The sequence below is a fragment of the Giraffa tippelskirchi genome, chromosome 1, assembly GCF_054371585.1.
Source record: "Giraffa tippelskirchi isolate mGirTip1 chromosome 1, T2T-mGirTip1v1.2.pri, whole genome shotgun sequence".
Taxonomy (NCBI): domain Eukaryota; kingdom Metazoa; phylum Chordata; class Mammalia; order Artiodactyla; family Giraffidae; genus Giraffa; species Giraffa tippelskirchi.
The window spans coordinates 128242031-128257034 of NC_137275.1; the positions used below are offsets into that span (position 1 = coordinate 128242031).

The 15004-nt window shown below is 44.8% G+C and overlaps 1 protein-coding gene across 4 annotated transcripts in view; it reads right to left on the reverse strand.

The window, feature by feature from the left end:
• Positions 1-15004, reverse strand: part of FDFT1 (farnesyl-diphosphate farnesyltransferase 1) — a 24122-nt gene continuing 9118 nt past the window's right edge. For 2 of the 4 annotated variants that reach the window (XM_081495570.1, XM_081495569.1), the window contains 7 exons: positions 14052-14149; positions 12842-13025; positions 8697-8825; positions 7745-7936; positions 5398-5574; positions 3903-4055; positions 1-574 (listed from right to left, as the gene is read on the reverse strand). In XM_081495570.1, the coding sequence (XP_081351696.1) occupies positions 353-574; positions 3903-4055; positions 5398-5574; positions 7745-7936; positions 8697-8825; positions 12842-13025; positions 14052-14149 (1155 nt within the window). In that variant the 3' untranslated portion in view covers positions 1-352. Of the gene's footprint in view, positions 575-3902; positions 4056-5397; positions 5575-7744; positions 7937-8696; positions 8826-12841; positions 13026-14051; positions 14508-15004 lie in introns of those variants that run through there. The other 2 variants (XM_081495568.1, XM_081495572.1) reach the window with 2 other exon arrangements.

Sequence of the window (15004 nt, forward strand, 5' to 3'; positions counted from 1 at the left end):
TTGTTTCGAATTAAATACATTTAATTGTAACTCTAGCCCGTATTCACACTAAGTATAATCTCCTCTGCAGGCCCGGATGCAGCCACTTCCCTGATGGCAGCCGTGAATGTTCGGCGTCAGTCACCCCGCACAGGTGAGTGCATGTGGCTGAGGTGTTCTTTCCCTTTAATCCTATCTTTTTCTCCACCACAGGTCACAGTTTCTAAAGGTCCAGGCCCACAGAACTCTTTGAGGGATTAAAACAGGAGGGGAAAAAAGAGAAGGAGCCCACATCCATCCCTGAAGAGAAGGTCAGTCTGTTTCCCAGATGGGGGCTGGGGAGGAGGGGCGCTCAGTCTCCAGACGGAGCCAGTCAATGCTCCCCGGTCTGAACGTAGTCCTCTGTGACCTGGGACAGGGTGCTCAGGTACTGCCAGCTCAGGGCCGCCAGGAGCATGACGAATGACAGGTAGATGGGCGAGTAGTGGCTCCGTGAGACCAGCTGACAGTTGGGGAGATTCTGTGTCCTGATGGTGGAGATGATCTGCTGTGTTTTAGTGGAACAGGGGTCAGAGTTGGGAATTCTGTGATAAATCTGTTGAAGAAAGAGCAAAAAATAGTAAATCCTAGAAACCTTATAAATATCTGTGTTCACTTCTTGCGACAATCTGCAACAGCTAGGCATTTTATGCCCCTCTGACCAATGAAAAAACTGAGGCTCAGAGAATACAAAAGTAACAACCCCAAACCACTCCACTAATAAATACGGCAGGATATCAGCCTAGCCTGTGAGATCCCTTAGCCCGTCCCGGAGCAGCAGGGCCGTCCCAGTGGGCTCTATTCCAGCACCTTGAAAAGCCAGTGGCGTCCACATTCTTTGTTGAGGCTGGAGCAGAGTGACATGGTGGAGGGAAATGATACTGCGATGCTGCTCCTGGTCCCCTCCTCGTTCACACCATTCCCTCTGCCCGGGAATGCTGCTCCCATGTTCCACCCCCAGTCTGAGTCCCACCTCCTGCCCAAGTCTCGGCTTAAGTTTTTCTAGAACACCCGCCCCGAACGCCCAGGTCTGGCCGAGGGCCTCCTCGGGAACATTCTCACCCATCACCCTTGCTGGGGTGGAGTAGCCAGGGAGGAGGGCAGGAGGGAAAGAGTACAAGCATGGGGATTGGGACATGACAAGAGTTCAGAGGTCCAATCCCCTGCCTGCTCACAGGGTTAAAGGTAAGAATGAGATGGGAGCTACAGCCTGCTCTTCAAACTGTGCTCACAGGCGCCACCTGGGCATCCTGCTATAGACACATTCTGACTCAAGAACGAAAATGCTAACCCGCAAGTAGAAGACACGGATGCGGGACACAGGATTACGCTCTGAGTCGAGAGGATCCACAGGGTTTCAAGAGCACAGACCACAGGCAAACAGGAAGCTCCACCTGCTAGAAAAAGTTGGTCTTGCCAAGGAATCATCTTTAGCAGAGAAGGAAGTAAAAGTTTCTGGCTGTTTGCCTGAGTATTTGTTTTTGTCCCAAAATAGCTGGTGGAGGTTCTCACCAGCTGCCAGGTACCCAGACTGCCTTCCAGTGGAGGCGGCTCCAGAGGACGGGCCCTGAGGAGCAGCTGCCCTGCTCAGGGGATCTGGGCTTCACCTCGTCCTTCACACTTCAGACTTGTGAGAGCCCTGAATTCCCTGCACGTGCACTGCTGCTGCAACCAGGGACCTCAGGGGTAAATGTCTTCCCGTCTTAGGCGCTCGGCGAGGAGAGACAGGATGCGAGCTAACATCTGGCCACCAGCAAAATGCCCAACAACTTGTGGACTTAATACTAAAAGTCTTCGCTTGAAACTTTACTGACAAAATGTCCTTAAGGCTGACACTAAAACCATTTCACATTCCATTCCTTGAGACTCAGAAATTTTCAGTTTTTAAGTCAAATAAACTTATGGCTATTAATATTTCCTCTAAAATACCTTAAGTTTCACTAAAGTCATTTTAAATAAAATAATTGATGCCCTGGGTCAAAGGTCTGCAAACTTTTTATCTTTTTTATATTTATTTATTTGACTGCAACAGGTCTTAGTTGTAGCAGGTCAACAGGTCAACATGTGGGATCTAGTTCCCTGACCAGGGATCAAATCTGGGTGCCCTGCATTGGGAGCACAGAGTCTTAGCCACTGGACCACCAGGGATGTCCTTGCAAACTTTTCTTAAAGGGCCTAAAAAAGTATTTTCAGCGTTGTGGGCCCTGTTACAGCTGCTCAAGAGCCCTGGGAGCCACGGACAATAACGGAAACAAATGGATGGGGCTGTGTCCTAATATAAAGTCATTTATGAAATCAGGGGGTCAGCCAGCTGCGTGTGGCCTACCCTGCTCTGCCCTAAGTCAAACTGTGAATCCCAACTAGGCTTTAACTCCAGCAGTGATGGAAAACACCTAATAAAATATGAATTCTAATACAGCAATGGAACTGCCTACAACATTTTAAAAACACAGTTTTCTAAAAATCAATCATCAGAATAAAACTATAAAACTATTCTCTGAACTATAAACTACATAGCATGTTTCTAATTTATATAAAATGGGAACAGCACCTAAAATGTCACTATTTAGAAAGGGTAATTCAAGCCTTTAGAATTGTGGTGAACAGCCGCTTTGAAGTCAGCCAGACCTGGGTCCAATTTATGGCCCTAGCCATGGCGTTAGGGACTCAAATTTCCTTGATATTAATAGTACCCACCTATTTTGGCTGCTATGCCAGGTACAGAGTAAGTCCCAAGTAAGTGCTGGCTAAACAGTGAACCTCAATGTCCCAAGTCTCATCAGTAGGTATTTTTTGGTCAATGGCTAGACATGTTCATTTAGTCAGTAAAAGAATTCGGGGTTTTTTAAAAAACCTGATCTCTTATACCTTCTATAAGTGCCTCACGCAGAAATGCAGAGGTCTAAAACTTGGCAGATGGAAGACAGGGAAGAAATACAAGAAAAATGTGCAATATGCAATGGAAATCATTGTCTTATAGAATTTTTAGATAAAACTGCTCTTATAAATCTTATCCCTGTCAAAACATAACCCAGGGACTGGAAGGATCAGAAAACTAGGGCAGTGGTGACCTGTGGGGAGGGAGGTCTTACGTTTTCATCTACTTCTGCAGTAGTTCAGTCTTTAATAAGAACAAACCTAAGCCTCTCGGGTCTCTACGCAGCGGAAGGCAGTAGCCACCCACACCCACTGTGACGATCAAAAATGTCTCCAGATGCTACAAATGTCCTCGGAAGAGGAGGAAGCTAAATCACCTCACTTGAGAAGTAATGCTCAGGGCCTAGGAATTAGAGAGCCCCAGCCTCTAAGAAAAAGTCCTTTTGAACCAAATCATGTTTCACACCCTCCAGTGCTGGGAGACTTGCCTAGAACAGGCATGCTCTGTTTTATGGGATGCATTTTGGCATATGAAATGAGATCAACATTACAAAATTTAGAAATAGTTGCAGCCTGATGGTTTTCCTTTGTCAAAATTCCCCACGATGGCTTCTCCATTGAGGTCCTTGCCGTAATATGAAGTACTGGACAGGGTGTCAGGAAGTGTGGCCTGTGATCCTGGATCCCCTCAGATGCTATGTCATCAGCCACAGGCCTGGCTTCACGTGTCTCAGCCATAAAAGGAGAAGCCTGGTTGGCCTCTAACTTCATCTTCCAGCTCAAAAAATATGATTCTCCTAGGAGCTCCATCGTTAAGACCTGGCTTCTTTTATCCCCTCTGACCAGGGTACCAGGAAGCTCCCAACAGTCAGCTCCCTGTGCATATTCTTCTGGAATAAAAGACACCAACCCATGTCTTTATGCCATAACATTGCGAGTTGTTAAGATCATCTAATATCCCAATATGAAGAAATGTTTAAATAGTAACATTATTAAATAAAGCCCACCTCTTCCATGTACTGGTGTATTATGGCTTTTACAGCTGGCATGTTGGTGGCATCCATCATCAGGGTGACCGCTTGCCCTTTTCGAATCTTCACCACCCCCTTGAACACCTGCTGATTATTGTAACAGGCAGCCAAAGTAGCAATGGCCATGACCTATGGATAATGAGAGACAGAAAACACACTCATCTCATTTCATGAAAACATGTGAGAAACTGCACTGTAACCAGTCATCATGAGACGGGAAGAGAACATGGGCAGAGAGCACCAAAGGGCTAAGATGCAGCTAACCAAGAGAAAACACCCATAAAGAAAGCACGTCAAGACGACTCCAGCTCCCACACCTTCCTTTCTCAGCAACACACAGAATAATAGCCCTTTGTAGTCCTGAATAATTCTATAATTTAGTCACGAAAGTTCCTTTTTATTTGGAAAAAAAACACAGAATCCAATGTAACATTTTCCATGCTAAGGCAATGAATTATTAGATCTGAAAAACATATATTCCAAAACAGTATCTGAAAATTTTTCACTATTTTGTTTTTTCTCCCTATTTTTCCTACAATGAACATAATCATTATACATTAAAAAAAAAAAAAAAGTACAAGGGGTTGTGTGGGACAAAAGTAGGGTAGGAAGGGGTGCGGTCTCCCATGCTTAAAGGTAAATTATTTCTAGGATAGATGGAAACCTAAGTCCAGCATATGGTTTCCCCAGTGGCATAGTGGTAAAGAATCAACCTGCAATGCAGGAAACCTGGGTTCGATCCCTGGGTTGGGAAGATCCCCTAGAGAGGAAATGACAATCCATTCTGTTATTCTTCCTGGGAAATCCAATGGACAGAGAAGCCCTGTGGGCTACAGTCCATAGCGTAGCAAAGAGTTGGACACAACTAAGCACACACACTTAGTGTGTGTATATAAGTCCAGCATAGAAATTTTATTTTAGTTCCATCAACTGGACAAGACTGGTCATTAGAATAAGACCAAACCAAGTTTCCAAATCAGTTAAATACTTTAACTTTCTTCACTTTGAATTAAAAACTGAAACAATTGGTAAAGGGATTTAAAAATTAAGTTCCTAGGTTTCACAGGCTCAGGTTTCATGTTCTGTTATCCCAAGATCTAGGAAAAGGACAGCAGAAGTTAAGCGCTTAATTATGACTTTTTAATAACAACTTCACCTGTGTTTCACCCAGCATTCCTCATAAAATCTGGAGTTGAAGCCCTCGATTTAAATCATGAGGATAAGAATCAAAGTAACTAGTTTAGAGTAGCTGATGGGAAAATAGGTTCTAGAAGGTTCTGGAAAAGAACAGACTTAATTAACCTCAAGGCTGAGCTGAATGTGGTGGTTGTGGGGCAAAGAAAGAAAATACACTAGAGTCATCTTTTAAGGAACTCTCCATTCCTAAATACACAGACCAAAATAGTAAATGCCTTCCATCATCCCCACCCCAGCATCCTGCCCTCTCCTCATCAGCCTCCTCGCTCCGTACCTGTGGAATAGCACAGAAGTTAAATATACTCTGGTTTCTAAGTCGTGACAGGTAGGTGATGACGTCGGGGATGTGGTGCAGTGTGTTGGTGATGAGCTCGTTCAGACACTGCACAGCCAAGTCGATGTTCTCTGGCTTAGCAAAGTCACTCAGCTTCTTGACATACTTGCTGCAAGTCTGGACAGATAAGCAGATTAAAGACAAGTCAGCATATGCATAAGGGAGCGATGTGCGAGCCACATGAAAGGACCTTTGCGAATAAGAACTATGATATACAAAGTCCGTCTTGCCACTGCCTCACCTTTCATCAAGACCAAATCTGTTTTAACCACCACACAATGGCTATTATAACTACACTCAAAAGTCTAACCACAACCAAGAGTAAGTTAAGTGTTTGGGAAAGTGTCCCTTTGGGACAATTAGTGCAGCCCAGACGGAGCAATACTTTGATGACCTCAGGCCAAATAGGCCTCCTGATTTTCGCAAGGCAATTGTCTACTTCTGAAAAAGTAACCAGCTATAACAAAATCAGCTACAACGGCATTGTAAGATAAACGTTAAACATTCGCAAGGTGGCCAGGCCTCAAAATAATTAATGATTAACGTTATGTTCTCAATTCTGATAAGAATACAGCTGAACAAGTGTATCTCGGGGAAACGAGCTGAGTGTCTACTATAAGAACATTACCCTGCTCGATCTTAGTAACTTGGAAGTGAAATAACAGCCTCAACGTGAACAACAGGATTGGTTTGATGATCTTTAATGATATTATTTAGAGGGTTCTCTGAAGCTAGCGGAGAAGGCAATGGCACCCCACTCCAGTACTCTTGCCTGAAAAATCCCATGGACAGAGGAGCCTGGTAGGCTGCAGTCCATGGGGTCGCAAAGAGTCGGGGTCGCAAAGAGTCGGGGTCGCAAAGAGTCGGACTCGACTGAGCCACTTCACTTTCACTTTTCACTTTCAAGTATTGGAGAAGGAAATGGCATCCCACTCCAATGTTCTTGCCTGGAGAATCCCAGGGACGGCAGAGCCTGGTGGGCTGCCGTCTATGGGGTCGCACAGAGTCGGACACGACTGAAGCGACTTAGCAGCAGTAGCAGCAGCTGAAGCTAGCAAATAATTTACTTTTATTCATAGGTATTAAGCTTCCTAAAGGACAACACTTATTGTAACTTTATAAACTCCCCAAAAGAAATGACTGGGCCTAAAAGGACTAACAGATTCAATGGAAAGTCAAATTTGTCTTCCATTCTTAACTTGCACCTAAACTCACTCAGATTGATGGTACTCAACTGTCCTGGAGAACCTGGAGAAAAAGGTTAATGAGCGCCTATGTAACTATTCACCAGCTTCAACAGTTGCTGACACTTGGCTTCCACCACTCCAGCCCCCAAATTATTTTAAAATCCTAATAATCATTGTATTTACCATTTTATCCTGATATGTTATCATTTAATACTTTATTATGAATTTCTAAAAGACCAGGAACCTTTCTTGCACATATATCTTATCACAACTAAAAGTTAACTAAAGATAAATGTTTAATACAGATTATCCAGTTAGCAGCCATACTGTCCCACTGTCTGATTTTTTCCCACTTAGTTTTTTCCAATAAGGATCTTAAACAAACAAGGTCCATGCATTATATCTGGTTGATGTCACTTAGGTCTCTCTTAAACCCAGCTGCTCAGTTTTTATTTCACTCCTCAATGTGGCCCAATCTGGGAAGAGAACCCTGGCTGGTCAGTGTCCATGTCCAGGTCAAGGGGGCCAGTCCACGCCAGCTCCTCTAGGCTTTACCACGGCCCTTGTGGACTCACACACAGTCTGACAAGGAACACCTGTTTGATCTGAGCTACTCTGTAGCTGCTCTGGGTTTGTCCTGCACAGATCCTGCCGGTTTCGTTTGTGGAGCTGGTGTTTTGTCTGCACCCATTTGTGTTTTGGAGTTCCCAGGGATGTTCTGTCACTTGTGCTTTTGGACATGCTATCCATGAGCTAGGTTTTGGGTATAGCTTGAGTTTTTCATCTTTTTTTTTTTCCTTTGGTGAGAATCTGGGAAAATCCAAAAACTATGACATAGGAACCAAGCCTCTGAGTCACGGGACGTTATACCCACCACTGGAGAAAGCCTGTCCAAGAGAAAGGGGACACAGCCTGAACCCCTAGATGGATGCAGCCAGTCTCCCTGAAGCAAACTAAATCCTAACCTAGTCTACACATTCTCCTGTGTTGTCTAAGGGACCTTGATTTGTGTTTCTGTCACTTGCAACCAACCGGATTTAATGGTTTGTTGTCAGAGAGCGTTCAAAATTCTTTCTCCCCAAATCCCCTGAAGCTGTTACCTCTTGAGGCCAAAACTCTCTTCCTTCTCGCTGATCTTCCAGATAATCACGGATGATATTTGTTTTCTGCAGGAAAAGGCCCATAGAGTTGGCTCGCTCTGTGTCTTCACCAATTAAGGGGTCTTCTAACTCTGAGGCCGAGAAGAGACGAGAGAGGCCAATTCCCACTAGCCCAGCAACATAGTGACAGTACTGTAAGAAAATTTTTAGAGTACTTTAATAATGCAACTTTTACTAAAATGGAAACACTAGAAATCATTAGCTGCGAAAAACCAGGTTCCAAAGAGAGTGTAAAAGATCTCATTTTGGTTTAAAAACACACACACACATTATATACCATGTACATGTAAGGAATAAAAAACATTCTAAGGATGAACACAAAAGACTTAACAAAAATGATCTCTGGCTCATAGAGATCTGTAATCTCTAGCTCATGTGATATTTCTTCTTTTTTTTTTAAACTCTATTTTCTATATCTTTATATATGTATAAAAATATGTATATTGTACATATACATGTACAATGCACATGCACTGCTTCTAGAATAAAAGGTTATTGGAAAAATAACAGAGTACAGTAAACTTTCTGATACCTGAAATTGGGAGTGAAGGCCCTGAGGGAATAAGGAATATTCTAACAGAAACTAGAATACTAAGTCGAGTTTAATCTTGAAGACATTTTAAGATCTTGCAGTGTCTCAAAATCTTCATTATGTAAAAGAATGTCGTGGTAGTACTTTGTTTTTTGTTTTTAACATAATGAGGATGTGTTTTAAGCTCTGGGTATTAAGTCCTCAGAAACAACCCAGTGGTGACATAAGACTGTTAAGTGTTTATGAGGCTACATTACCACTGGGTTGTAAAACCACCACTTCTTCATCCTAAACATCACGGTGAGCACTGCCAGCTCATCAGTGCCACCCACACCGACAATGCTCCACAGGGACGCTAACCTTGTCCCACTCCCGTTCAGACGTCACACGCTTATCCAGAAACTCCGCCATCCCAAAGCCCATCTTCCGGCAAACGTCGACAATCACTGTTTGATATTTCTCAGCCAGATTTCGAAACTCCAGGGAGATCTGAAATGGAGGTCGTAAAAAACCAGAAAATATGAAACATGTATTAAAACTGGGAACCAACATGGTACCTACGGATCGTAAAGCAAAGCTGTAACAGTACTTGTTAGTGAAGGCTCCCAAATGATCCAGCTATAAGCCTAAATCTATGTTATGCTATGTTCCTACATACTGAATAATAAGCTCAGCAAACTTCACAAATAGAAGGGTATAAAAATGCTAGTTTCTAGACTCAAAAGAAGATGCAAAGTCTTATTATATGCTCATCTTCTCAATTAATGAGAAATGAGATGCTTCAACATAAAACTGGACCTAAGTGTAAGAATTTTAGGAAGAACACCTCATTTTCAGACAAGCCTCATTATAATGAAGATTCATTTGTGCAGTCTTGGCTGCTCCCTATGCAACAAGCACTGTTGTGGGTACTGGGATGCACAGCCGGCAGGTGACCTGCCCTAAGAGCTTATATTCCACTGAGGAGACCAGACAACCATTTTTCATCATCAGTTTCTGAATTCATGCCATGAAGCTATAGTGTCTTCCCCATTATAAAGGGTACACTTTCTAATTTCTCTTTTTTTTATCTAATTTCTTAAACAACTCAGTTTAGTTCAATCTGAGGCAGGCTATCCAATGTTTTGTTTTTTTTTTTCATAGCCCAAGCTTTAATGTCAAAAAGTATTATTGCTGCTTTTAAAATTCATCACTACTGCATAAGTATCTTGCTTAAGTTCAAAGAGGTGTTTGTAGGTTGTCAAAATAAAATATAAAATACCATGAAACTTCTCAAATAGTATACTATCCACAAAATATGAAAAGTAGTGAACAGACTTTGCTAAGGATCTGAAGGGTGAGAAATACTTGCTCTACATTTACAGAAAGGTTAGAAAAACCCCCTCAGGAAACACCTAAATGTAAGGAACTGAGGGAAACTCAGCTGGTTACAGGGCACTGAAAGAGCTCAGAAGCCTAAGATACTAAGGATTATTCTGATGAACATTGACTGTTAAACCCTTAAAATCCATAAAATCAATCCCATCTCTCCAGAACTGCTCTTTCCAGAACAGCTGTTCCAAGACAAAGCCCAAAGACAATTCCCACGTGGACTGAAGCAAATAAGCGACTCTACCAAAGGTCATCTGAATCCCTGAATCTCAGGAGGACCTGGTCTTTCAACAGCTAACGGGGCTGGGTCAGTTCTATTTATAAAAGGGGCAAGGCCAGCCAGCTGGGGGAGGGGCAGCTTAGGCTTGAAAACAAACCCTCCAAGATAAACACTTCACTGCTGAATGTGAACCAATTTCAGCTCTTTGGTACTTACTACGTCATTGTACAGAACATGAAAACAAATGTCTAGGTAAGAGTGACAATGAAGAGCTCTCCATTTTCCCAGAAATCTGAGGGAGGGACCTCTGCCCAGCAAGGTCAGCCAGGAGGTGCTTTCTCTTGTCCCTCCAAGTAATTCTGTTTCCCACCTATAGTACACTTTTTGGTCCTCGGGTCACTCTCTAGTGATGCTAAGTATGAGAAGAGAAGACACTGAAGAGAGTCCACTGGTATCATGGAGAAAGGCCAGATTCCCAGCAGGGTAACAGGAGCATGTAAACAGAAACCTCCCTAATAATAAAATTTGGGATGTTATGCTCAAAACACTTCACCTATATGTAAAGTTTAATTTTCTTTAAAATTTTATTTTATTTTTAATTGGAGGATAATTATTTCACAATATTGTGTTGGTTTCTGCCATACAGCAACATGAATCAGCCATAGGTATACATATGTCCCCTCCCTCTTTAATAACCTCCCTCCCCAACCTACCCCTCTAGGTTGTCACAGAGCACCGGCTTTGGGCTCCCTGCATCATACAGCAAATTCCCACTGGCCATCTATTTTATATATGGTAATGTATATGTTTCAACACTACTATCTCAGATCACAAAATTTTCCTTTTACCCATGTTTTAAAGGGACAGTAAAGTGTACCAGGAATTGAGTACAAGGGTTCTGGATGCAGGCCTTTTGGATTTGAATCCTGGTCTTGCCACTTAAGTTCACAGGTAATTTCAGGCAAGAGGCTTAAAACTAAAACTGTGCCTCAGTTTCTTCATCTATACAAAACACGTGGAATAGGGTATCATAGACACTACATGTTAAACTCCATTAATATAAAATAAAGAAGATGATGAATCGATAATGAAATGCACTTCATAACTCATAGCTCAATAAATGAATGCTATTATTGCTGCTGCTGCTAAGTCGCTTTAGTCGTGTCCGACTCTGTGCGACCCCATAGACGGCAGCCCACCAGGCTCCTTCGTCCCTGGGATTCTCCAGGCAAGAATACTGGAGTGGGTTGCCATTTCCTTGTCCAGTGCATGAAAGTGAAAAGTGAAAGTGAAGTCGCTCAGTCATGTCTGACTCTTCGTGACCCCATAGGCTGTAGCCTACCAGGCTCCTCCGTCCATGGGGTTTCCCAGGCAAGAGTACTGGAGTGGGGTGCCATTGCCTTCTCCGGCTATTATTGCTATTATCATTTAAAAGTAACCCTTTGTTATTCCTCAAGCTATGACTGGAGGTAGATCTCTGAGACAACAAGTCTCCATTAGCACCAGGTGAAAAAGATGTACTCTAATTTAACCCATCACACACAATGATTGTTCTAGAAAGCCTCTGGTGCTCATGCTCAGTCACTCAATCGTGTCTGAGTCTTTGCGACCCCATGGACTGTAGCCTACCAGACTCTTCTTTCCAGAAGATTTCCCAAACAAGAATACTGAAGTGGGTTGCCATTTCTTTCTCCAGGGGATCTTCTGGACCCAGGGATCAAACCCTGCATCTCTTGCATTGGTAGGTGGATTCTCTACCACTGAGCCACCTGGGAAGCCCCTAGGGAACACTGAGATGTTGCCAAATCAAACCTTTATTTATAAGGTATGGAAGAATCGCTTATTTATGTGATAAGATATGCAAATCCTAGAAAAGTAGGATCTAGGCACAGGCATAAAAGAAATCTGTGGAATTTTCTAAAGCTCAATATTTTAGTTAGAACTCACTTGACTCCAACAGAATGGACTACATACCTAATATTTACAGAATGCTCAGTATGCACCAGATACTACTCTAAGTATTTTACATGTACAAACTCATTCGGCCTCACAGCTCTCCCTTCACAAAGGAGGAAACTCAGGCATGAGGAAGTTAATGAGCGCATCCAAGCTCACATAGCTGCGGATGACAGAGGTCATCCTGCTTCAGTCCTCACTCGGTCCAGGTGCAAAGAGCCCACTCCCTACTCCACAACTGCCAGCCATGGAGAGCCGCACGGTTTGCCACCAGACTCAGGGTGCTCCAGAGGCCAGCAGTGTGACACACCTAGGCTGCATTCTTGGGTGCACAGACTGGACAATGCGTCTTTCAGGACACTGGCATTTGAGCGCTCTTTCCATAGGAAGAAAGGCTGGACTTACCAACAACATCCTGGTAATCATAGCAGCAAATAACATCTGTCTAAGAGCTCCACCTACATTAACTCTTTCTATCCTCAAAACCACACTAGGAGGCAGGGACTTTTAATCTATTTTATAGATGAAGAAATGGAATCACAGGCAGACTATGTGTTGCAGCACCAGTTAGTGAGCAAGAGTGTGGGGCCGTCAACACAGAAAGTTTGGCTTGATGCACCATCGCCACATTATGCTATGCTGTCCTGAGACTGCTGGTTTTGCAGTTCCCTGCAGGCTCACAGCTCGGTATGTATTCTTTACTACCGAGCTTTACTGTCCTGCATTGGCAGGTGACACAGTTTGATCCCTGGTTTGGGAAGATTCCCTGAAGGAGGAAATGGCAACCCACTCCAGTATTCTTGCTTGGAGAATCCCATGGACAGAGGAGCCTGGTGGGCTACAGTCCACGGAGTCGCAAAAGCAACTTAGCAACTAAACAATGACAACCAGGCACACAAGCTGGATGACAGCCACCCCACCAATCATGCACACGACTGCACCCCACTAGTCCTACTACCGTTGGAAAGTCCTCCAGGACTTGTCGGTCCTTTTCCTTGCTCTCCGTGAACCGCCAGTCAGGCTCATAAAGGTATGAGTGGAAGTTGTGTAGCAGTGGCACTTTTCTTTCTATACTGATAGTCATGTCATCTTCCAGCGTGTCCAAGGCTCGGAGAACCAGATAAAATATGCATACGGCATGGCTGTAAGAAAGGAATAACTACTAATACACTGGAACAAACATTCAAAGATACAGTTTCAAAATCACATTTCATTTTTACCAGGCCATTTTGTAAACCCTCCTACACTCTTAACTCTATAGACCAATGAAAAGATATCCAAAGCTTTTCCTACTTAGCGCAACTTTTTAGCTTTCCTTTCTTAGATTGGAGCAATGGACGTTTGTAATTTATAAAAAATAAAATAAAAATAAAAAATGTACCAGCTGGATGTCACTACTACTCCCAGAATGAGTTACATTTAACTAATGAAGAACTGTAGAAAGACCAAATGTGTAGACAGAACTATTATTTTGCAGATAAACTCAAAAGACACAACAATGTCTCAGTCTAAATACTATCATGTATGGTAGGCTGGCTCAGTGGTGTCTGACTCTCTGCAGCCTCATGGAATCCAGGCTCCTCTGCCCATGGAATTTTCCAGGCAAGAATACTGGAGTGGGTTGCCATTTCCTTCTCCAGGGGATCTTCCCCACCCAGGGACTGAACCTGAATCTCTTGGCAGGTGGATTCTTTACCACTAGCACCACCTGGGAAGCACAAATACTATCATAGTTAAATGCAATTGGTCTTAGTCATGTATATAATCTGCACAGAGGCAACTTCAGAAAAATTAACCCAATATACTAGAAATGCAAGGTAGCCTAAGGGAAGCCAAGAAAAATACATGCGCCACTCAGAGACAGGTCCAGCGGCCAGGATTGAAAAAAGTTAATAAACATCCCCCTCCCCCCGCCCCCGCTCCCCATACCCTAAGGAACTTGGCAGGGACACGATGAGATGGCCAGATGCCTGGAAGGGCCCAAAGTAAACACAGGCGCGTTTCAACCGCCTACATTTCCTTCACCCTCTGGGGCACGTTCTGGCAAAGCCACAAGCACTGAGACTGCAACGCGAGGAGCTGTGTCAAAAAGTAGCTTCGAATGACTCTGCAGGCCTCTGACAAAGTTTTCCTCCCCCAAGTCAAAAACTGCAGTCTCTGCCACTCACCGCATTTCCCCATCCAGCGCCTGGATAACAGCTGCGAAACTGCGACTGGTCTGATTCAGGTACTTGTAGCAAGTTTTCAAGCTGCTGCTGAGCGAGTCCTGCGGGCAGAGGAGACACACCGCGGTGGGAGACGCGGAGGTGCTGGAGTGGGGCTGCGGCGAGCGGCCGGCTGCCGCGGGGCTCCGCAGTCGGCCGCACACGCCCTCTCCCCGCGGCCGGTCCTTGGACGGCCAGGCGGCGGGAGGCAAGGGGCAGCCGCGCGAGGGGGTGCCCGCGCCCCTGGGTGCTGCGCCGGGACTCAGCACCAAGGTCCTCTTGAAGAGGGATATGGCCTTGGTGCTGCAGGCGACTGCGGCCATGGGAATCTCAGGGCCAGCGCAGTTTTTCCTCCATAGACCCGAGCCGAGCGGAGAGGCACCCACCGCGGGGCGGGACGGGCTCTCCCTCCCCCGCAACAGGCGCCCTGAGCACCGAGCAGGCGCCCGCCGCCCGCCCCCTGCGAGCCCCGCCCACCTCGCGGCCAACCCCTCTCACCCCACAACCCGGCCCGCCGCCTGCCCAAATGTAAGCCCCACCCAGATGCTAGCCCCGCCCCGCCCCACGGCCTCCGGCTCGAAACTCTGCCACCTCGCGCCTTCCTCTATGAGTTCCCCTTCTACCCAGAACCCTTTAGGTTGCTTAAGGGAACCCAGTCCTCTTTTGAGAAGTTTGCTCTTTCTCCAGCAACGGAATCTCCCCTCGGCCAAACTTTAGCCAGGCTCCTCTAAATCCTCAACCTTTGTACTTCTGTGCTTATCTTTGTATCGCTCAGCTCTAGCAAGAACACGGTTAAATCGGTTCAGCCAGAATCCCCCATAACCCATATATGATCACCCTCACTATCTGGCCGGGTTCCTCATCCCCCACTTATCCTAGCGCCCCTGCCTCCAGTAAAAATCGATAGGTAGTTCAGG